The sequence below is a fragment of the Macaca thibetana genome, chromosome 20 (genome assembly GCF_024542745.1).
Source record: "Macaca thibetana thibetana isolate TM-01 chromosome 20, ASM2454274v1, whole genome shotgun sequence".
In the NCBI taxonomy this organism is placed as follows: domain Eukaryota; kingdom Metazoa; phylum Chordata; class Mammalia; order Primates; family Cercopithecidae; genus Macaca; species Macaca thibetana.
In genome coordinates, this window is record NC_065597.1 from 17,935,360 (window position 1) to 17,958,364 (window position 23,005).

A 23,005-nucleotide genomic window follows, 5' to 3' on the forward strand; every position below is an offset into this window, starting at 1 on the left:
GTCTCGCTTAGTCGCCCAGGCTGGAGTGCAGTGGCTCGATCTCCGCTCACTGCAAGCTCCGCCTCCCGGGTTCACGCTATTCTCCTGGCTCAGCCTCCAGAGTAGCTGGGACTACAAACGGCCGCCACTACGCCTGGCTAATTTGTTTGTATTTTTAGTAGAGACGGGGTTTCACCGTGTGAGCCAGGATGGTCTGGATCTCCTGACCTCGTGATCCACCCGTCTCGGCCTCCCAAAGTGCTGGGATTACAGGCGTGAGCCACCGCGCCCGGCCACTGTTTTCTAATAAGCCTAACATTAAAACAGATTTGCCAGAATTTTTTGTTTTGTTTTGGAAAATATGGTTCTTTTTCATTTTAAAAGGTATTCATGTGAATTAATGTTTAAATGAAATAATGAATAAATATATTTTTTAAATTCTATATACTACATATAAAAGTTTTTGGGGGCCGGAGGCAGTGGCTCGTGCCTGTAATCCCAGCACTTTGGGAGGCTGAGGAGGACGGATGGCTTGAGCACAGGAGGCTGCAGTAAGCTAGGATCACATTACTGTACTCCAGCCTGGGCGACAGAGCAAGACCTTGTCAAAAAAAAGTTTTTGGGGTTTTCAGTAATTTTTAACAGCCCAGTAAAGGGATTCCGAGATCAAAAAGTTTGAGAACCACTGTACTAACATGGTGGGTGGTGATTAAGTTTCCTCTTCAGCTCCACGCTCTTGAATGTTGATTTAACTGGTTTAGTCTCAGTTTCCCTAGAGAAGGGAAAAATGGTTTACCTCTTTCGGTTGTTATAAGGAACTAAGAACAGGGCCTGGGATGTAGAAAATGCTCAACTGTGAACTATCAATTCAGTTCTAGAAGCCAGGAAATCAATAAAAAGAAAATAAAACTGTTGCTGTTGTTAATATTATCGCTATTTGTATGCGCAAGTCACTGTATGAAGACAGACGAGAAAGTGCGGTCTCTTCCCTCCTGGAGTATTGGGTGTGAGGGGGAAGACAGACTTGAATTAGGGTGACTAACTTGTTGCCTGGACCTTTTCCATGTTTTATTTTTATTTTTTTGGAGACAGGGTCTCATTCTGTCACCGAGGCTGGAGTGCAGTGGTGCAAGTATAGCTCACCACAGCCTCCAACTCCTGGGCCCAAGCAATCCTCCTGCCTCAGCCTCCCGAGTAACTGGGACTACAGGCATGTGTTACTATGCCCAGCTATGTTTTTTTGTTTGTTTGTTTGTTTGTTTGTTTTACTTTTTGTAGAGATGGTCTTGCTGTGTTGCCCAGGGTGGTTTCAAACTAGTGACTTCAAGCAAATGACCCTCCAGCCTCAGCCTCTGGAGTAGCTGGGACTATAGACGTGAGCCACCATGCCTGATCCCTTTTCATATTTTAGCACTGCATCACCAAAACGCCTTGCATCCCAGGAAACCTGTAATTTCCAGGCAAACTGGGACAATTGGTTATTCTACAATAGGAATGTGCTTGCCAGAATGACTTGTATATTATAATAGACTTGTAGGCAATATGGCAGGAGAGAAGAGTCTGAATGGGCAACCCAAAATGGCATCTTGAAATCCTGAAGAACATGACATCTGAGCTTTTCTTTTTCTTTGTGTTTTGTTTGTTTGTTTTGAAACGGAGTCTTGCTCTGTCGCCCAGGCTGGAGTACAGTGGCGCTATCTCGGCTCACTGCAAGCTTCGCCTCCCGGGTTCATGCCATTCTCCTGCCTCAGCCTCCCGAATAGCTGGGACTACTGGTGCCCGCCACCACAACCGGCTAATTTTTTGTATTTTTAGTAGAGGTGGGGTTTCACCGTGTTAGCCAGGATGGTCTCAATCTCCTGACCTCGTGATCCGCCCACCTCGGCCTCCCAAAGTGCTAGGATTACAGGCCTGAGCCACCGTGCCTGGCCCGACATCTGAGCTTTTCAGTATAATGTTAAGATATTGATATGGTACACTATGAAAAACAAAAACAAAAACAAAACAAAACAAAAAAAACACCTCACCATTAAGAGTGTGAACAAAGGCTGGACATGTTTGCTCATACCTGCTATTTGAGAGAATCGTTTAAGTCAAGGAGTTGGAGACCAGCCTGGACTACATGGCAAGACCCCCATCTCTAAAAAAAAAAAAAAAAAATTTACATTAGCCAGCCGTGGTGGCATGCATCTGTAGTCCAACTACATGGGAGGCTGAGGTGAGAGAACTGCTTGAGTCTGGGAGGTTGAGGCTGCAATGAGCTACTATCACGCCACTGTGCTCCAGCCTGGGTGACAGAACAAAACCCTATCTCTTTTTTTTTTTTTTTTTTTTTTTTGATTTTTAGTACTTTAATACAGTTCAAATCAGTGTGTCTGGTTCATTTCAGTTCCTTCACTGCCAAACCAGGGGGCAGGGACTGCTTCAGTTTCTCTGCCTTCTCTTTGTCAGTGATGACCAGGGTGTAAAGGTATCTGCTGCATCGAACTTTAAACTTCACATTGTCCTTATTTTTCTTGATCTTGACAGATTTGGCATCCTTTCGTCGGGCTGTGAGCAGAAAGTCCTTGATTTCCTCAATTTTCCGAGGCATGGCGACAAGGCGCGCAGGGAGCTGGCGCGGACCCGGACCCTTCTCACCCGCGTACCACTCTAGAGACACTCCACAAAACCCTATCTCTAAGAAAAATTTAGGCCGGGTGCGGTGGCTCAAGCCTGTAATCCCAGCACTTTGGGAGGCCGAGACGGGCGGATCATAAGGTCAGGAGATCGAGACCATCCTGGCTAATATGGTGAAACCCCGTCTCTACTAAAAAATACAAAAAACTAGCCGGGCGAGGTAGTGGGCGCCTGTAGTCCCAGCTACTCGGGAGGCTGAGGCAGGAGAATGGCGTAAACCCGGGAGGCGGAGCTTGCAGTGAGCTGAGATCCGGCCACTGCACTCCAGCCTGGGTGACAGCGAGATTCCGTCTCAAAAAAAAAAAAGAAAAATTTAAAATTAAAATAAAGTCATTTTATTCCTGACTAGCTACCTCATCCATTATCTTCATGTTTCTGGAATTTGTGATACAAAGAACAACGTATAGCCAATCAGTAGCTTGTTATTTTGATGTAAATTCTTAGTAAAGACCTTAGGAGCTGCCCCTTCTTTTTCTTTAGAAACCCACGTTAGGCCAGGTGCAGTGGCTCACGCCTGTAATCCCAGCACTTTGGGAGGTGGAGGTGGGCAGATCACTTGAGGTCAGGAGTTCGAGACCAGCCTGGCCAACATGGTGAAACCCTGTCTCTACTAAAAACACAAAAATTAGCGGGGCATGCTAGCACGTCCCTGTAATCCCAGCTACTTGGGAGGCTGAGGCAGGAGAATTGGTTGAACCCGGGAGGCAGAGGTTTCAGTGAGCCGAGATCGCGCCATTGCACTTCAGCCTGGGTGACGAAGTGAGACTCCATCTCAAAAAAAAAGAGACCGACTGTGATTGTTGCTAACTGGAGTATGTATTCAGGGCAACTTGAATCTATGCTCCTACATTGTTTTCTCAAGCTTGGCCCAAATAAATTCTCTGCTTATATTCATTTTGCCTCAGCTTCCCCCTTTTAGGTCAACACCAGGATGTAGTAGGTGCACAATAAAAACCTGCTGAATAACGATGACATGATTGTATAATTAGAAAACACCATTGTCTCAGCCTAAAATCTCCTTAAGCTGACAAGCAACTTCACCGAAGTCTCAGAATAAAATCAATGTGCAAAAATCACAAGCATTCCTATACACCAATAACAAACAAACAGAGAGCCCAATCATGAGTGAACTCCCATTACAATTGCTTCAAAGAGAGTAAAATACCTAGGAATCCAACTTACAAGGGATGTGAAGGACCTCTTCAAGGAGAACTACAAACCACTGCTCAGCGAAATAAAAGAGGACACAAACAAATGGAAGAACATTCCATACTCATGGAGAGGAAGAATCAATATCGTGAAAATGGCCACACTGCCCAAGGTAATTTATAGATTCAATGCCATCCCCATCAAGTTACCAATGACTTTCTTCACAGAATTGGAAAAAACTACTTTAAAGTTCATATGGAACCCAAAAAGAGCCCGCATTGCCAAGACAATCCTAAGCCAAAAGAACAAAGCTGGAGGCATCATGCTACCTGACTTCAAACTATACTACAAAGCTACAGTAACCAAAACAGCATGGTACTGGTACCAAAACAGAGATATAGACCAGTGGAACAGAATAGAGCCCTTGGAAATAATACCACACATCTACAACCATCTGATCTTTGACAAACCTGACAAAAACAAGAAATGGGGAAAGGATACCCTAGTTAATAAATGGTGCTGGGAAAACTGGCTAGCCATATGTGGAGAGCTGAAACTGGATCCCTTCCTTACACCTTATACAAAAATCAATTCAAGATGGATTAAAGACTTAAATGTTAGACCTAAAACCATAAAGACCCTAGAAGAAAACCTAGGCAATACCATTCAGGCTATAGGCATGGGCAAGGACTTTATAACTAAAACACCAAAAGCAATGGCAACAAAAGCCAAAATTGACAAATGGGATCTAATTAAACTGAAGAGCTTCTGCACAGCAAAAGAAACTACCATCAGAGTGAACAGGCAACCTACAGAATGGGAGAAAATTTTTACAATCTACCCATCTGACAAAGGGCTAATATCCAGAATCTACAAAAAAGCTTTAACAAATTTACAAGAAAAAATCAAATAACCCCACCAAAAAGTGGGCAAAAGATACGAACAGACACTTCTCAAAAGAAGACATTTATGCAGCCAACAGACACATGAAAAAAAGCTCATCATCACTGGCCATCAGAGAAATGCAAATCAAAACCACAATGAGATACCATCTCACACCAGTTAGAATGGCGATCATTAAAAAGTCAGGAAACAACAGGTGCTGGAGAGGATATGGATAAATAGCTTTTACACTGTTGGTGGGACTGTCAACTGCTTCAACCATTGAGGACGACAGTGTGGCAATTCCTCAAGGATCTAGAACTAGAAATACCACTTGACCCAGCCATCCCATTACTGGGCATATACCCAAAGGATTATAAATCATGCTGCTATAAAGACACATGCACATGTATGTTTATTGTGGCACTATTCACAATAGCAAAGACTTGGAACCAACCCAAATGTCCATCAATGATAGACTGGATTAAGAAAATGTGGCACATATACACCATGGAATACTATGCAGCCATAAAAAACGATGAGTTCATGTCCTTTATAGGGACATGGATGAAGCTGGAAACCATCATTCTGAGCAAACTATCACAAGGACAGAAAACCACATACCGCATGTTCTCACTCATAGATGGGAATTGAACAATGAGAACACATGGACACAGACAGGGCGGGGAACATCACACACTGGGGCCTGCCAGGGAGTGGGGGGAGGGAGGAGGGGGGAGGGATAGCATTAGGATATATACCTAATGTAAATAATGAGTTAATGGGTGCAGCACACCAACATGGCACGTGTATACATAGGTAACAAACCTGCACGTTGTGCACATGTACCCTAGAACTTAAAGTAAAATAATAAATAAATAAATATCTGTTGAATAACTGACTAACAGGCCAGGTACTGTGGTTTACACCTGTAATCCCAGAACTTTTGGAAGTCAAGCAGGGAGGATTGTTTGAGGCTAGAAGTTCAAGGCCAGCCTGGGCAAAATGGTGGAACCTGGTCTTTTTTTTTTTTTTTTTGAGACGGAGTCTCGCTCTGTTGCCCAGGCTGGAGTGCAGTGGCGCGATCTCGGCTCACTGCAAGCTCCGCCTCCCGGGTTCACGCCATTCTCCTGCCTCAGCCTCCCGAGTAGCTGGGACTACAGGCGCCCACAACCGCGCCCGGCTAATTTTTTGTATTTTTAGTAGAGACGGGGTTTCACCGTGGTCTCGATCTCCTGACCTTGTGATCCGCCCGCCTCGGCCTCCCAAAGTGCTGGGATTACAGGCGTGAGCCACCGCGCCCGGCCCTTTTTTTTTTTTTTTTTAATAAAACATTAAAAGAAACAAAGAAGAAGAACAAGTGGAAAAGTTGAAAAGGGCTGACTAAGAAGAGCCCTGCTGGCCAGGTGCCATGGCTCACACCTGTAATCCCAGCACTTTGAGAGCCCCAGGCCGGCTGATGACTTGAGGTCAGGAGTTCGAGATCAGCCTGGCCAACATGGAGAAACCCTATCTCTACTAAAAATACAAAAATAGCCGGGTGTGGTGGCAGGTGCCCTGTAATCCCAACTACTTGGGAGGCTGAGGCAGGAGAATCTCTTGAACCTGGGACGCAGAGGTTGCAGTGAGCCAAGATCAAGCCACTGCACTCCAGCCTGGGCAACAGAGCAAGACTTTGTCTCAAAAAAAAAAAAAAAAATATATATATATATATATATACACACACACACACACACACACACATATATATATACACAAAAATTAGCCCCGCATGGTGGCGGGCGCCTATAATCCCAGCTACTCGGGAGGCTGAGGCAGGAGAATCACTTGAACCCAGGAGGTGGAGTTTGTAGTGAGCAGATATAGGAGATATAGGGTCACTGCACTCCAGCCTGGGCAATAGAGTGAGACTCTGTCTCAAAAAAAAAAGAGTCCTGCTTAGGCGTTTGAGTTTTACTTTGGACATAGATACAGATAGAGACACAGCTCTTCTAAAGCTCTCTGTCTGTGTATACATAGCTTGGTAATTTGCTTCCCACCAAAATGAGTGGGATCTAAGATCATCGTGCCTGAGCATTTCTGCAACCCTCCCCCACTCCCACCTCTTTAGTTCATATTTATCTAGTTCTCAAAATCTGCCTGTCATGGTTCATAGGCAAAGATAGTACTTTGGTTTTCAAGTCCTTGGTGCACTCTGTTCTTCCAATTTTTTTTTTTCTTTTCTTAAGTAGAAAAAAGGCCCAGCATAATTTTGGGGAGAGGGAACAGGAGAACCTTTCCAATTGCCCCCTTGGGTCCTGCTTTGGAGTCTCCCACCCATATGTCATGACACTGTCATGAAATAGTGGGGACTCGGCCAGGTGCAGTGGCTCATGCCTGTAATCCCAGCACTTTGGGAGGCCAAGGCGGGTGGATTACCTGAGGTCAGGAGTTTGAGACCAGCCTGGCCAACATGGAGAAACCCCATCTCGAGTAAAAATACAAAAATAGCCAGGTGTGGTGGCAGGTGCCCTGTAATCCCAACTACTCGGGAGGCTGAGGCAGGAGAATCACTTGAACCCAGGAGGCAGAGGTTGCAGTGAGCCAAGATCGAGCCACGGCACTCCAGCCTGGGCGACGGAGTGAGACTCTGTCTCAAAAAAAAAAAAAGGAAAAGAGAAAAGAAAAAAACAAAGTGGGGACTCTGGAGCAACATTCAGAGCTCTCTGGCTGCTTCTTCATTGCTATTCACCCCTGAGATCCCCATGTAAATGTTCCTTCCATGTTGACAAAAAAAATCAAACAAAATCAAAATCAAACTTTTTGTATGTGTTTTGGAGACTGAATTTCAGGCTGGAGTGCAGTAGCAATGGTGCCATCTCGGTTTACTGCCACCTCAACTTTCCAGGCTTAAGCAATCCTCCCTCATCTTAACTGAAACATTTCTACTGACTTCAAATCTTTAGACACAGTTGAACTCTTTTAACCAATTGCCAATCAGAAAATCTTAGAATCCACCTATGACCTGTAACCACCCCCTTCAAGATACCTTGTCTCTTTAGGCTGAACCAATGTGTACATTCCATATGTTGGCTTATGATTTTACCTACAATTCCTGTCTCCCTAAAATGTGCAAAACCAATGTATACCCTCACCGCCTTGGGCACACTTTCTCAGGATCTCTTGAGACTGTCCCCCAGGCCATGGTCACTCATGTGGCATGCATATGGGCTCAGAATAAACCTCTTTAAATATTTTACAGATCAGCACTTTGGGAGGCCAAGGTGAGTGGATCACTTGAGCTCAATAGTTTGAGACCAGTCTGGGCAACACGGCCAAACCCAATCTCTATAAAAAATACAAAAATTAGCCAGGTGTGGTTGTATGCACCTGTGGTCCCAGCTACTCGAGAGGCTGAGGCAGGAGAATCGCTGGAACCCGGGAGGCAGAGGTTGCAATGAGCCAAGATGGTGCCGCTGCACTCCAGCCTGGGTGACAGAGCGAGACCTTGTCTCAAGAAAAAAAGTTAAGATGGGGTTTCACTACGTTGCCCAGGCTGATCTCTAACTCTTAGGCTCAAGCGATCCTCCTGCCCCCTTGGCCTCCCAAAGTATTGGGATTGCAGGTATGAGCCACCACACCTGACCTCTTAATCTGTTTTAAATCCAGGAAAGTCCCAGCTGCATTCTCTATAGATGCAAAATTTCCCCCGCAACAGAATGCTTTGAAGAGTCATTTCAAAATATGTCAAAGAAATATATTTTGGAGTAAAATACTTTTAATTTCTTCAGGGTCTACTATCTGTTATACGATGCTATACCAGTCCGGTTGGAATTTGGTATTTTATTGCCACAAAGCGTCTGTTCTGTCAGTCTTATGATCTCTAGTTTTACCTTAATGCGGGTCAGTTGTGCCTAAACTCCAAAAGGTAGGGGGTAGAATGACCTTCTTTCTCATGATGGCCAGAAATTCAGTTTTTCAGGTTTCTCTGGGGTCCCCTTGGCCCGGGGGGGTGGCCGGGGTGGTCCATTCTGTCAGTTGGGGGACTTAGGATTTTGCATCTGAATCAGAGGCTGGGGACTACTGAGGGTCCTTTGTCAAGTAGATCCCACTTTGCTGACCAGGCCACAGGGGATTTATCATGAAACCGTGTTTATTCAGTACACTTGCTAGCCAAGCCACAGGAAAGCAGGGTACAGAGCAAACCCAGAAATCCAGGGCCTGGGCTGGGCTCTTATCAGCAACGAGCCATGCAATTTGAACATGATCCTTTATCTTTCTATTCTTCTGTTTGCTCTTCTGCAGAATTTGGAGCTAGCTGACTACTCAGTTCGTTTACATCTGGGAACCTTGGACCCCTGCCCTGAGCCCCAGTAATAATTTCACTGTCTTCATCAATCAACAAATATTTATGAACATGGTCCCGTGCTCAGCCTCCCGGCCATGTGTATTTGGTTACTCATTATCTTGATTTCTCTAAGCTGTCTCTTTTCAAGCAAAACAATAAAATTTAAAGAGCTCCGAGAGGTCCTAGGAGGAAGTTTCTCACTGAAAGGCATTTGTCCACCCCCAGTGGGGGTGATGGGGGTGCTGGGGACGCCCTCCAAAGCTGTGGGAAACCCTCGCCTTCCTCTGGCTTGGAGAGACAGGGAGGTGGACGGGAGTTCCCCATTACTTCTCTGGAGTAGGCCCTAACAAGCCATTTCCCCTATTTTCTGAACAGTGCAAGTCCCAGACTTTCTATAATAGAACAGATATGCACTCGCATTTGCAAAGGGCTTTGGCAGCAGCAATTTTATCAGCTCTTCCCCCTGACTGTTGTGGTAAGTGGATCAGTGGTTTATTGTGAGTAAGTACAAAACAAGATAACAGGACATTTTCTTTTCTTTTTTTTTTGGAGACAGAGTCTCGCTTTGTTGCCCAGGCTGGAGTGCAGTAGCACGATCTCAGTTTGCTGCAACCACCGCCTCCCGGGTTCAAGCGATTCTCCTGCCTCAGCCTCCCGAGTAGCTGGGATGACAGGCACCTGACACCATGCCTGGCTAATTTTTGGGTTTTTTTTGTTTTTTTTTTTTTTTGAGACGGAGTCTCGCTCTGTCGCCCAGGCTGGAGTGCAGTGGTGCGATCTCGGCTCACTGCAAGCTCCACCTCCCAGGTTCACGCCATTCTCCTGCCTCAGCCTCCTGAGTAGCTGGGACTACAGGCGCCCACAACCGCGCCCGGCTAATTTTTTGTATTTTTAGTAGAGACGGGGTTTCACCGTGGTCTCGATCTCCTGACCTTGTGATCCGCCTGCCTCGGCCTCCCAAAGTGCTGGGATTACAGGCGTGAGCCACCGCGCCCGGCCCCAATTTTTGTATTTTTACTGGAGACAGGGTTTCACCATGTTGGTCAGGCTGGTCTTAAACTCCTGTCCTCAAGCAATCCACCCGGTTCAGCCTCCCAAAGTGCTAGGATTACAGTCATGAGCCGCTGCGCCCGTTCATAACAGGGCGTTTTCTGAGAAAGGCTACCATTCGGGGTCCCACAGGGCATCTAAGCTGAGTGTAATCACATTCCAGAGGGCAGGGGCTTCACCTTTGCAGTGCAAGATCTCAGCTGTTCAGTGGTGCCAGCTATGAGAGAGGTGGATTTATAATAATTAGCACACTGGAATATAAACCTTAAGGCCAAATAATTAATTCATAAAAAGAAATACAGTTGTTAAGTAGATCTAGTCTTTTTTACCCCTTTGGAAAGTATACAGAGAAAACAAAATTGTCATTTGAAGAATTCCTCAGTTGGGTGCAGTGGCTCACACCTGTAATCCCAACACTTTGAGAGGCTGAGACGGGAAGATTGCTTGAGCCCAAGAGTTCAAGACCAGTCTGGGCAACATGGCAAAACCCTGTCTTTAAAAATATAGGAAACTGGCCGGGCGCGGTGGCTCAAGCCTGTAATCCCAGCACTTTTGGAGGCCGAGACGGGCGGATCACAAGGTCAGGAGATCGAGACCATCCTGGCTAACACGGCGAAACCCCGTCTCTACTAAAAACACAAAAAATTAGCCGGGTGAGGTGGCGGCGCCTGTGGTCCCAGCTACTCGGGAGGCTGAGGCAGGAGAATGGCGGGAACCCGGGAGGCGGAGCTTGCAGTGAGCTGAGATCTGGCCACTGCACTCCAGCCTGGGCAACAGAGCGAGACTCCGTCTCAAAAAAAAAAAAAAAAAAAAAAAATATATATATATATATATATATATATATATAGAGGAAACTTAGCCAGGCATGGTGGCACGCACCTGTGGTCCCAGCTACTCAGGAGGGTGAGGTGGGAGGTTCCCTTGAGCCTGGGAGGCAGAGGTTGCAATAAGCCCAGATTGTACCACTGCACTTCAGCCTGAGTGACAGAGTGAGACCCTGTCTCAAGAAAAAAAAAAATTCCTTGATGGGCATGTTCATTGTGAAACTTAAGAGCCCAGCTCTGCTCTTACTAGCTGTGTGACCATTAATGTGCATGTGGTATGTTTTATCTATCATCTATCAAAATTTTTTTCCTTTTATTTATTTTATTTTTGAGATCATGGCTTTCTGCAGCCTCAATCTCCCTGGGCTCAGGCGATCTTCCCACCTCAGCCTCCCAAGTAGCTGGGACCAGAGGCATGTGCCAAAACACCTGGCTAATTGCTGTACTGTTTATCGAACAGGGTCTTGCTGTTACCCAAGCTGGTCTTGAACTCTTAGGCTCAAGTAATCTGCCTGCCTTGGCCTCCCAAAGTGCTGGGAGGCCATTCCTATTGGTGCTAATGATAGTACCAATGATGCTGGTGCTAGACGGACAGTTTCTAATGATACCGAAAAAGGCTTTCCAGCTCCCCATGCCCTTGGGATGTGGTCCACACTCCTTGCCTACTCCTGAGGACCAGATTCATCTTTGGCTCTTGCCCCTTGTATTGCAGCACTATAGCCTCTTTCAGTTCCTTGAATATACCATGTTCTCTCACATCTGGGCTGTTCCCTTTGCCTGGAACAGTATTCTCATCTCAAAACACAGTTTTTTTCCCGCCCTGCCTCCTTGCCTGGCTGATCTCCAACTCACGTTTCAGGCATCGGCTTGGAATGGTCTATTCCTGTCTCTTGCCTTTCTTTCAGCACCATGTTCTTTCTCTCTCATACCACTTAGTCATTCATTCGTTCATTAGTTCAACAATATTTACTGAGTGCCTACTACAAGTCAGGCACCATTCTAGGCTTACCTATCATACTGTATTGTTATTACCTGCTTCAGTACTTTTTTTTTTTTTAAAGACGGAGTTTCACTCTGTTGCCCAGGCAGGAGTGCAGTGGTTTGATCTCGGCTCACTGCAACCTCTGCCTCTCTGGTTCAAGCGATTCTCATGCCTCCGCCTCCCGAGTAGCTGAGATTACATGCGTGCACCAGCATGCCCGGCTAATTTTTGTTTTTTTAGTAGAGAGGGGTTTCACCATGTTGGCCAGGCTGGTCTCAAACTCCTGACCTCAAGTGATCCACCTGCCTCAGCCTCCCTAAATGCTGGGATTACAGGCTTAAGTCACTGCACCCCACCAATACTTATTGATCTATATGGTATGGTAGTGTAATTCAGATGCCCTAAAATTCACCCTTTTAAGTGTATAATTCAGCGGTTCTTAGTATATCTACAAGTCTGTGCAAGCATCACCATTACCCAATTCCCAAACATTTTTATCACTTCAAAAAGAAATTCATTCAATTACCAAAAAAAAAAAAAGTGATTTAAAAAAACAAGACCAGGTGTAGTGGCTCATGCCTGTAATCCCAGCACTTTGAAAGGCCAAGGCGGGTGGATCACTTGAGGCCAGTAGTTCGAGACCAGCCTGGCCAGCGTGGCGAAACCTCATCTTTACAAAAAAAAAAAAAAAATTAGCCGGGTATGGTGGCACACACCTGTAATCGCAGCTACTCAGGGGGCTGAGGCGTGAGAATTGTTTGAACCCAGGAGGCAGAGGTCACAGTGAGCTGAGATTACACCACTGCACTCCAGCCTGGGTGACAGAGTGAGACTCTGTCTCTAAATAAATAAATGAATAAAACAGAAAGACACCTACTTTGCAACCACAAAAATCAAAAATTAAAAAATTTAAAAAACAAAAAAAAACAAAAAAAACCAGAAAGAGGCCGGGTGCAGTGGCTCATGTCTGTAATCCCAGCTACTCTGGGAGGCTGGGGCAAGTGGATCATGTGAGGAAGACTTGTCTCAAAAAAAAGAATTAGCGGCCAGGCACGGTGGCTCACGCCTGTAATCCCAGCACTTTGGGAGGCCAAGGTGGGCAGATCACAAGGTCAGGAGTTTGATACCAGTCTGACAAAACATGGTGAAACCCGGTCTCTACTAAAAATACGAAAATTAGCTGGGTGTGGTGGCACGCGCCTGTAATCCCAGCTACTCAGGAGGCTGAGGCATGAGAATCGCTTGAACCTGGGAGGCTGAAGTTGCAGTGAGCTGAGATTGCACCACTGCACTCCACCCTGGGTGACAACAGAGCAAGACTCTGTCTCAAAAAAAAAAAAAAAAATTAGTGTCACGTGGTGGCATGTGGCTGTAATCCCAGCTACTTGGGAGGTTGAGGCAGAAGAATCACTTGAACCTGGGAGATGGAGGTTGCAGTGAGCCAAGATCATGCCACTGTGCACCAGCTTGGGTAACGGAGCAAGACTCCATCTCAAAAAATAAATAAATAAATAAAAATAAAAAAAAAGAAAGAAACCTATTAGTAGTCATTTTCCATTCTCCCCTCCCTGAAGCCATGGCAACCACTAATCTTTCTGTCTCCATGGATTTGCCTATTCTGGACATTTCATATAAGTGAAATCATACAATATATGGTCTTTTATGGCTGGCTTCCATATAGATCAATAAGTATTGATCAATATAGATCAATAAGTATTGGTGGGGTGCGGTGACTTAAGCCTGTAATGTGATTTTACAAGATTCATCCACGTTGTAGTATGAATTAGTACTTTATTCCTTTTTATGGCTGAATAATATTTCATTGTATAGATACACCACCTTTGGTTTACCTCTTTATCAACTGATGGGCATTTGGGTTGTTTCCACCTTTTGGCTCTTTTGAATAATGCTGCTATGAACATTTATGTACACATTTTTCTGTAGACATATGTTTTGCTTTCTCTCGGAACTATACCTAGGTAGGAGCGGAATTGCTGGGTCGTGTAACTCCATATTTAATCTTTTTGAGGAACTGATAGACTATTTTCCAAAGCAGCTGCACCATTTTACATTTCCACCAGCAAGGTACAAGGGTTCCAATTTTTCCACCTCCCATCAATACTTACTATTGCCCTTCTCTTTGATTATAGCCATTCAAGTGGGTATGAAATGTTTCTTCTGAAGTTCTATGAGAACAGGGACTCCATCTGTCTGGTTCAGCACTGTATCCCAGAACCTACTACAGTGCCTGGAATTTATTACATACTAAATATTTTGTTAAATACACTAAAAAACTGTTGAGTGAATGGATAAATCAAAAGCTATTTGGATAGTTACAATGGGTATCATGTATTTATCTCTCTAATAGGGATCTTCCAAGGGGTCTAATACCTTTTCTTTTGTTGTTAGTATAGTACTGAACCACTCTTCTGATACCATAGTCTTTCTTCTACAAGGAAATTGGATTAAATTTAAGCTTTCTTGTTTTTCCTCTTTAGGTATACACATACTCATATAGGCACCTACAGATAATTTATTAGATGTTGGCATATTTTGTTTCTTCCTATTTTTATTTCTCTAGCAAACAACTCTTACTTCTATAAGGCTGTTTGCTCACCTCCAGGTATTTCGTGCTTGCAAATAGCTTTCCTCCTGTTTCCAGGCTGGCCACACTGGAACAATCAATATCTGTGACAGGCTAGCCTTGCTCTTTTGGTTTTCTTTTAATATTTCTCTACACCCTGTTTTGGCCCCCCAGTTTAGAAGTGTCTGGGGTCATTTAATAGGTAGAAGTCAGTTAAGCCAGGGACTGTGTGATCCTCACAGCCAGCACCTAGCACTTGATAAACAGTTGTTTAGCTGTCACAGTGGCTCATGATGTAATCCCAGCACTTTGTGAGGCTGAAGTGGGAGGACTGCTTGAGGCCAGGAGTTCCGGCCTGGGCAACATAGGGAAACTCCCATCTCTACTATATATTAATGTATGTACGTATATATATTTTTTGAGACATTCTCTTTCTGTTGCCCAGTCTGGAGTGCAGTGATGTGATGTCAGTTCATTGTAACCTCTGCCTCCCGGGTTCGAGCCATTTTTCTGCCTCAGCTACCCAAGTACCTGGGACCATAGGCGTGAGCTACCACACCTGGCTAATGTATTTATTTTCTATTTTTAGTTTTTTAGTAGAAACAGGGTTTCACCATGTTGGCCAGGCTGGTCTCAAACTCCTGACCCCAGGTGATCCCCCCCGCCCCCCGCCCCACTCCGTCTCCTAGAGTGCTGGGATTACAAGCGAGTCACCATGTCCTGGCCTGATTTTCAAATTTTTAACAGGCTTTTACTCAGGAGGCTGAGGCAGGAGAATTGCTTGAACCTGGAAGGCGGAGGTTGTCCAGCCTGGGCTACAGAGCAAGACTCCATCTCAAAAAAAAAAAAGAAAGAAAGAAAGAAAGGAAAAGAAAAACAGGCCAGGTGTGGTGGCTCACGCCTGTAATTCTAACACTTCGGGAGGCCAAGGCGGGTGGATTACCTGAGGTCAGGAGTTCAAGACCAGCCTGGCCAATATGGTGAAACCCTGTCTCTACTAAAAATACAAAAAATTAGCCGGGTGCAGTGACACGCGCCTGTAATCCCAGCTACTCAGGAGGCTGAGGCAGGAGAATCGCTTGAACCTGGGAGGCGGAGGTTGCGATGAGCCGAGATTAGGCCACTCCACTCCAGCCTGGGTGACAGAGTGAGATTACGTCTCAAAAAAAAAAAAAAAAAAAAAAAAAAGAAAGAAAAAAAAGAAAAAGAAAAACAATTGTTCACTGAATGAATGTGAATATAGGAGAGAAAGACGGACTGAGGTATCAAAGGAACCCTCCCTTGCAAAATGATGCAGGCTTGGTCAACAATACACCTATTGAGTACCCACCGTGTCCTTGGCCGTGGTGTAGGCCGAAACACAGAACATGGTAAACAAAACAGGGCTCCAACCTTGGACAGAAGGTTTCTATAATCACTTCTAGCTACGTTGTTCTATTTCCATATCCATATCTATTCACATTTTATGGTACCTCTATTGATTCTGAAAATTACATTTTAGCTAAGGAATCTACTCATTTGCTTAAGCCCAAAATAGGAAGTTCTGACCTAGTGTCAGCAACACTCCGGATTCACAAGTGTCCCCATGGCGCTGTTTACCCCCAAATAGCTAAACCCCGCCAAATGTTGAGATTCCGGACCTGAGGGGTGCTTGGATGGGGAACCCCCGAAAGAATGGACATCACGTCCACCAGAGGGTGCTGTGGGGGCAAATTTGTGCCAGGAGGGGAGCTCGACTGGTGACCCTCAGAGCCAGGTAGGCGTAAGGAGTAAATCTCCTTCTTCCCGGTGTTTCCTTCCCACCCCCTCGAACCATTGCTGCCCCTCCCCCATACGTGGTTCCCCCTGAATAATTTGCCATTTTCGGGGACTTAAGAAGTGTTTGCTTTTCAAAGACATCTGGTTTCTGTGGCTAACGCCCAGTGGCTCAGGCCGCCCAGGTCACAGGCCGGCCGGGGGCGGGCGGTGGGTGGGGACTGCTGGGGCGTCAGCTGCCCGGGCGCCGCAGGGGCCGCGAAAGGGTTAACCCGACGGGGGGAGGGGGAGGGGGCGCAGGCCGCGCCTGCGCTCTGCCGCCCTCCATTGTCTCCACGGCGGCCAGGAGCGCCGGCAAGCGCTGCCCGGGACCGAGCGGGGTGGCGCGGCTGGCGGGGCCGGCGGCGACTGAAGCGAGAGCGCGACACGACGCGACCGCGGCTTCCCGAGCTGCGCCTGGCCGCCCAGCGCCGCGGCCCGCCCGAGGCCTGGAGAGGTCCGGGCCGCCGTCCATGGTCGCGGCGTCCTGAGGCGGGGGACGCGCCTGGCGCCCCCGGTCCTCCTCCTCCTCCCGCGGGGCGGGCGGCCTCCTCCGGCGCCTCCCCGCGCCCGCCTGCCTCTCGCCGCCGCCTCCCTCCCTCCTTCCCTGCGGCTCCCCCGGCTTTCGGAGCCCGGGGGCGGCCTGTGGCGCGCGGAGCCCGCGCCGGACTGCGCCTCTTTGGACCTTGAGGGGAAACATGCGTTTGGCTTGGATCGTTTGAAATTCTGAGTTTGGGATCCCCGCCCGCCCGCCCGCCTGCCTCTTCCGCCCCGCGGGTTTTTTCCTTTTTTCTTTTGCTTTTTTCTTTTCTCCCTTCGGGTCTCCTTTTTGACTCCCTCCCCCTTTATGCTCGCCCAGCCCTCCCCCCGCTGCTGAGAAGTGGGGGAGGGTCTCGGCCTCCAGGTTCCCGCCCCACCGGGGCCCGGGCGAGCATGGGGGGCAAGCAGAGCACGGCGACCCGCTCCCGGGGCCCCTTCCCCGGGGTCTCCACCGATGACAGCGCCGTGCCGCCGCCGGGAGGGGCGCCCCATTTCGGGCACTACCGGACGGGCGGCGGGGCCATGGGGCTGCGCAGCCGCTCGGTCAGCTCGGTGGCAGGCATGGGCATGGACCCCAGCACAGCAGGGGGGGTGCCCTTTGGCCTCTACACCCCCGCCTCCCGGGGCACCGGCGACTCTGAGAGGGCGCCCGGCGGCGGAGGGTCCGCGTCCGACTCCACCTATGCCCATGGCAATGGTTACCAGGAGACGGGCGGCAGTCACCATAGAGACGGGATGCTGTACCTGGGCTCCCGAGCCTCGCTGGCGGATGCTCTACCTCTGCACATCGCACCCAGGTGGTTCAGCTCGCACAGTGGTGAGTCCACGGTGGTGGAGGCCTCGGAGGGAGGGCGCGCCGGGGCGCCCCAAGCCTTCGCGCGCGTGCCAAGGTTTGGGAATATAGTGCACGACCGGGATCTGTCTGCCTTCCCTTTGGTTCCCGATGCCAAGGGATGAATGGGATACCTACCCTCTGGAAACTAGGCTTTCTGCAAGGTTGCGGAGCCTGGCGTTGTAGGACTCCCGGCGTGTGTTCACTTGTGGAAGGGCAGAGCGAAGCCTACCTATTGGAGTCCCATTTATTGGCATCTCCCTCCTCAGAGAAGCGGTCTTCTCTGGCTGAGAGCAAGTCAGCCTGGGTGCTTCCATTCTGCCACTGCAGCACTGTGCCTGCCTCACCAGTAACGGAGAGATGGAGCCAGTTGGAGCAAGCAGTGTCTCCAAAACAGAGAGTATGAAAATGAAATAAAATTAGGGGCGAGTGATGCCTGGATTAGGGCTCTCACTCTTGCTGGGAGAGAGAGGTGCCCAGTTTTGCCACCCTGCTGGAGATCTGTTTGAAATGTTTAAAATGGAGCAGCCGGCAGGCGGCTGGCATAGACAGGTGTGGCTGCTGTACGGAGGGCCCAGCCGGCGAGTCTCGCGGGGGCTTTGCAGGACCAGGGCTCTGGTCACCCGTACTGCATGCAGCAGACTTGGCTCCACGACTCTCACCTCCCTCCATCTTTTTTCTTCTGCTCCATGCTAAGTGCTTGGTCTTCCCGTGAATCTGCATCTTTTTGTAACAGGGAGCCTGTCAAGGTGGGGCATTATTGCCTGACTGTTGGCACATGACTGGGGGAAAGGAGGATTCAGAGAATCTGGATGAATTCATTTTATGAACTTCTGGTGACAGGCCAGCAAAAGGTTGGAGGGGGATTTCCCAGGCTCCTACTGGGAGGGCTAAAAAGGCCTGGCAGGAGGAAAACAGGTCTGTCTGCTAGGTCAGGCTTCTAGAAAATTGGCCAAAAGGTGTGTGGGGCCGCTGTTTGCTAATTGGCAAGTTGAGTGAATAAGTTACATCTTAAGTTTCTTTTGGGTGAGTTGGGAAAATTTAGATATTGTGTAGGGGAAAGATTGCTCCTGCCTTTAGGGTACTTTATGGAGGGTAATATCTCGTGGATCACTGTTTTACCTACTGTGAAATAGGGTTGACTTTTGGGGTATCGCTTTCCCCCTCCCTGCAAATATCCTGGGGTTTGTTTTCATTTGGTTCGGTTTTTTGTCAATTCTATAAACTATGTGAAATAGAGTTGGGGGACGAACTGTTAGTGACTAATTTAGGGTAACCCTTAGAAGTAGCTTGTGAATTGTTAGGATGATATTTTAATCTCTGAACAGACCTCCGGATATCATTGGAGCTTTTCTGACCTCATCGAACTCTGACCTGAATGAGATGCAAAACATGATTGCCTTTGGCTCTTTCAGGCATTTGATTAAAATTAGGCATTTTGAAATTAATAATCTTTCCTATGAAATTTAGTTCAGAGAGTTAGCCATGTTTTTGAGATGACTGGTTAGGTGTTTAAAAGAACTGTAATGAGCATCTGGTTTTGAACTTAAAAGCACTATATGAAGTTTCTCTAAAATCACAGAATTTTGTGTGTTGAAAAACATGAGATATGTAGGGAGGAAGAAAGGGAGTTTTTTTTTTTTTTTTTTTTGCTGAAATTTCTTCAGTCTGTCTCTTACTAAAAATTTATTTATTATGCTACTGCCAGGTTCCATGCTAAAGTTATGAGCTTATAATTGGATTCCAGAATTTCAGTCCTAAGCTGTGAAAGCTTATTTTTTTTCATCCTGTTATGGTGAGAGTAGGGAGAGCCACTGAACTGTGGGGACAGGAAAGTTGGAGCACATTAATCCTTTGGGGAAGGGTGTCAAAAGCGTGTATGGGAGGCTGCTATTAATATTGTAGGTAATCTGTTCCTTACTGTGTAGGACCATCATGTCCTTCTGCAAGACATTGAGCATGCCTGGCTCCACCTACTAAATGCTGATAGCATCCAGCAGTTCAGTGTGTCACCCCAAAATGTCCCCAAGAACTCCCAAATGCCCTCTGGGGTGTGGGTGGTATCACTCTGGTTGAGAACCACTGCTTTAGGGATTTATTCTTTTATTTACATAAAGTCATTAACTTTTCCTGTGCAGTTCATTTGAGATGAACCTTCGTGTGCAGCATCGGTTCCATCTCACCTGAAACAGACCATGGGATCTTCCAGGACATGTTTCCTCTGTTGCTCATTGCTGCAAGAGGCAAAACTTGTTTCTGCTTTGGAGCCTTTGAGTAAGGTCTAAGCGGCTTTTGCTGTTGTGTTGTAAGATTAGAAGGGTAAAGATTTTGGTGCACAATTGATTAGATGCCTGGAAGTTGATATGATGCGTTTCCTTGTGTTTTCAAGGTGCTCTTGCAACTCTTCATGGGTACAGAAAACAGTTGTCAGTGAAATACATGGGGGAGTTCAGTGTATCCGAGGCCATCTCAGAGAGCGTGGGCTTAGGCTGAGTCTAGAGGTAGAATACGGAAGAGCCCTGGTCCCAGCTCCTCCTCTGAGCAGCTGTGACCTTGGGCAAGATATATCCCCTCTCTGGAGCCTCATCTTTGTCGTTTTTAAGATAGTTGTGGTCATCCTCATGAGCTCCAGCCTTGCTCCACAAATCCCGGGAGAGGAAGCGCTGTGGTCACATTTGTCTTCTCTAGGTTCCTGGCTTCCCTGTGCTGTGACCCCCACGTATCCCATTCCCTATGCCTGGAGTGCTTTTCTGTCCATTCTTCACACGCAATCCTCTTTCTGATCCCTTAGGGCTTAGAGACCACTCTTAAAAATTGGCCCCTCCTGTTATTCTCTCCAGTCACTCACTTGTTACCTTAATCATTCTTTTTTTTTTTTTTTTTTTGAGACGGAGTTTCACTCTTGTTGCCCAGGCTGGAGTGCAGTGGCATGACTTCAGCTTACCGCAGCCTCCGCCTCCCGGGTTCAAGCAATTCTCCTGCCTCAGCCTCCGGAGTAGTTGGGATTACTGGCATGCGCCACCACGCCTAATAAGCTTGGGGCTAATTTTGCATTTTTAGTAGAGATGGGGGTTTCTCCATGTTTATCAGGCTGGTCTCAAACTACCGACCTCAGGTGATCTGCCTGAACCGGCCTCCCAAAGTGCTGGGATTACAGGCGTGAGCTACTGCGCCCTGCACCTTAATCATTCTTAACATACTTTGTAAACATTTTATCTTTTACATTTTTTGCATACAGTTTGCCTAAAGTCTAAGCTCCATGAGAGCAGGACTGTGTTCCTTGATCTCTGCTGTGGGTCCTGCACTGTGCCTTCCTCTCACATTTTTTGAGTACCTGAATTTGAGTGCTTTATGTTCATCATCTCACTTAATCATCACTATAAGTCTATGAAGTAAGACTGTTCTCCCCTACCCCCATTGTACAGGTAAGGAAACAGGTTTGGGGGAGATTAAGGAACTCACACAAGATCAGGCAGTTAGTAGGTGGTGGAGATGGGATCGGAATGCAGGTTGGCTGGTGCCAGAACCTGGGCTCTTAGCCAGTACCCTCTTCTGCCTCTTATCTGAAAACATTAGGAAGTCGCGTGGTGTCCTGGAGATTGTGCTGGCCTGCGAGTCAGAGTGCTGGGCCCATTTCCTGGTTAGACAGCTGATTAGCTGCATGACCTGTGACCTTGGGCAAGCGAGTCATTTAACCTCAGTCACAATTTATTCATCAGTAAAATGGAGAAGACACCTGTCCTGCTTACCTCTCAGAGTCATGGTGAGGGTCTCATGAGATAATGTGCACAAAAGCCAAAGGACATCTAAATGGAGAGTGGTGGAGTTCCAATGGGGGCACTCTCTTATAGTTGTCTGCCTTCAGTCACCTCAGATTTTTTTTTTCTTTTTTTTTTTTTTTTTTTTGAGACGGAGTCTCGCTGTGTCACCCAGGCTGGAGTGCAGTGGCGCGATCTCGGCTCACTGCAAGCTCCGCCTCCCGGGTTTACGCCATTCTCCTGCCTCAGCCTCCGAGTAGCTGGGACTACAGGCGCCCGCCACCACGCCCGGCTAGTTTTTTGTATTTTTAGTAGAGACGGGGTTTCACCATGTTAGCCAGGATGGTCTCGATCTCCTGACTTCGTGATCCACCCGCCTCGGCCTCCCAAAGTACTGGGATTACAGGCTTGAGCCACCGCGCCCGGCCTAGATTTTTTTTTTTTTCTTTTGAGACAGGGTCTCATTCTGTTACCCAGGCTGGAGTGCAGTGGCAAGATTGTAGCTCACTGCAGTCTCAGACTCCTGGGCTCAGATGATCCTCCCAGCTTGGCTTCCCAAAGTGCTGGGACTACAGGCATGAGCCACCATGCCTGGCCTAATCGTCTCAGAATTTGATGGGTGGAGAGGTTTACAGCTGTGCTAGCTGTAGCCCCCAAATGGAATCTGGTTCTGTGTCCTAAAGTCTGACCTGCATTGGTGGGCTGCTTTTACTCATAATGCCGCCGATAAGGGCTGCTTTCTAGAAGCAGAGTGAGTCCCTTCCATTCCACGTTAAAATGTAAGTTTTGCTGTAACTCCTGATGGCTGCCTCGGTACTATTCTGGAGGTCTGGTCATTCTCTTTCAGTAGTTCTGTTTGTCTCAGAGTATGGATTTCCAAATGTGGGATACAAAACATGCAGGATTCACCATGTTGAAAGAAGTTGCTGTTTTCTAGGTTCTACTATAAAAGGGCTGGCCATTGAGGGCTTCACTTCAACTTCTTAGTCATATGTGTGTGTGTGTGTGTATATATATATGTATATATATGTATATATACACACACATTCAGAAAAGTCTAAACTGTTCTTTATTGTCATCAAGCCATCAACTGAGACTGATACAAGGTGATTGTGTTTTGTTTTTGTTATTTTTTTTTTTTTTGAGACAGGGTCTTGCTCTGTCACCCAGGCTGGAGTGCCATGGTGTAATCATGGCTCACTGTAGCCTCAAACTCCTGGGCTCAAGCCATCTTCCCACCTCAGCTTCCAGAGTAGTTGCGACTTAGGTGCACACCACCACGCCTGGCTAATTTTTATACAATCTTTTGTAGAGATGAGGTCTCACTGTGTTGCCTAGGCTGGTCTCAAACTCTGGGCTTTAAGCAATCCTCCCACCTCAACCTCCCAAGGTATTGGGATTATAGGCATAAGCCACCATGCCTGGCCCAAGGTGCCTTTTAATAAGTCTTTGAACATGCTAGCAGGATATCTCTTGGGTTCTATTTTGCTGCCACTGTAGGGTTCTCAAGTGATTTAATTTTCTTTTATTGTTAGCTAATGGGGGAGAGTTGCCAGCTCCCTTGGAGTGGATCAGAAAGCCTTTGTGCCCTGCCATAGGTGTGCCTGAAGTAATGGGCCTTCACC

The 23,005-nt window shown here is 47.2% G+C and overlaps 3 protein-coding genes across 5 annotated transcripts in view; 2 read left to right on the top strand and 1 right to left on the bottom strand.

Annotated features, from left to right (window-relative positions):
* GABARAPL2 (GABA type A receptor associated protein like 2) overlaps positions 1–23,005 on the top strand; it is a 625,498-nt gene that overhangs the window by 7,186 nt on the left and 595,307 nt on the right. The window lies entirely within an intron of this gene.
* On the bottom strand, positions 2,291–2,656 carry LOC126943780 (60S ribosomal protein L38). Its single transcript, XM_050772828.1, has one exon. It carries the CDS (start codon positions 2,570–2,572, stop codon positions 2,360–2,362), a length of 213 nt encoding a protein of 70 aa, XP_050628785.1. The 5' UTR covers positions 2,573–2,656; the 3' UTR covers positions 2,291–2,359.
* Positions 16,538–23,005, top strand: part of ZNRF1 (zinc and ring finger 1) — a 109,862-nt gene continuing 103,394 nt past the window's right edge. For 2 of the 3 annotated variants that reach the window (XM_050772791.1, XM_050772793.1), the window contains exon 1: positions 16,557–17,607. In XM_050772791.1, the coding sequence (XP_050628748.1) occupies positions 17,184–17,607 (424 nt within the window). In that variant the 5' untranslated portion in view covers positions 16,557–17,183. Of the gene's footprint in view, positions 17,608–23,005 lie in introns of all 3 variants that reach the window. The other variant, XM_050772792.1, reaches the window with a different exon arrangement.

Excerpts from the sequence above, each read along its gene's own strand:
- LOC126943780 (XM_050772828.1), bottom strand. The coding sequence starts at position 2,572 with ATGCCTCGGAAAATTGAGGAAATCAAGGACTTTCTGCTCACAGCCCGA.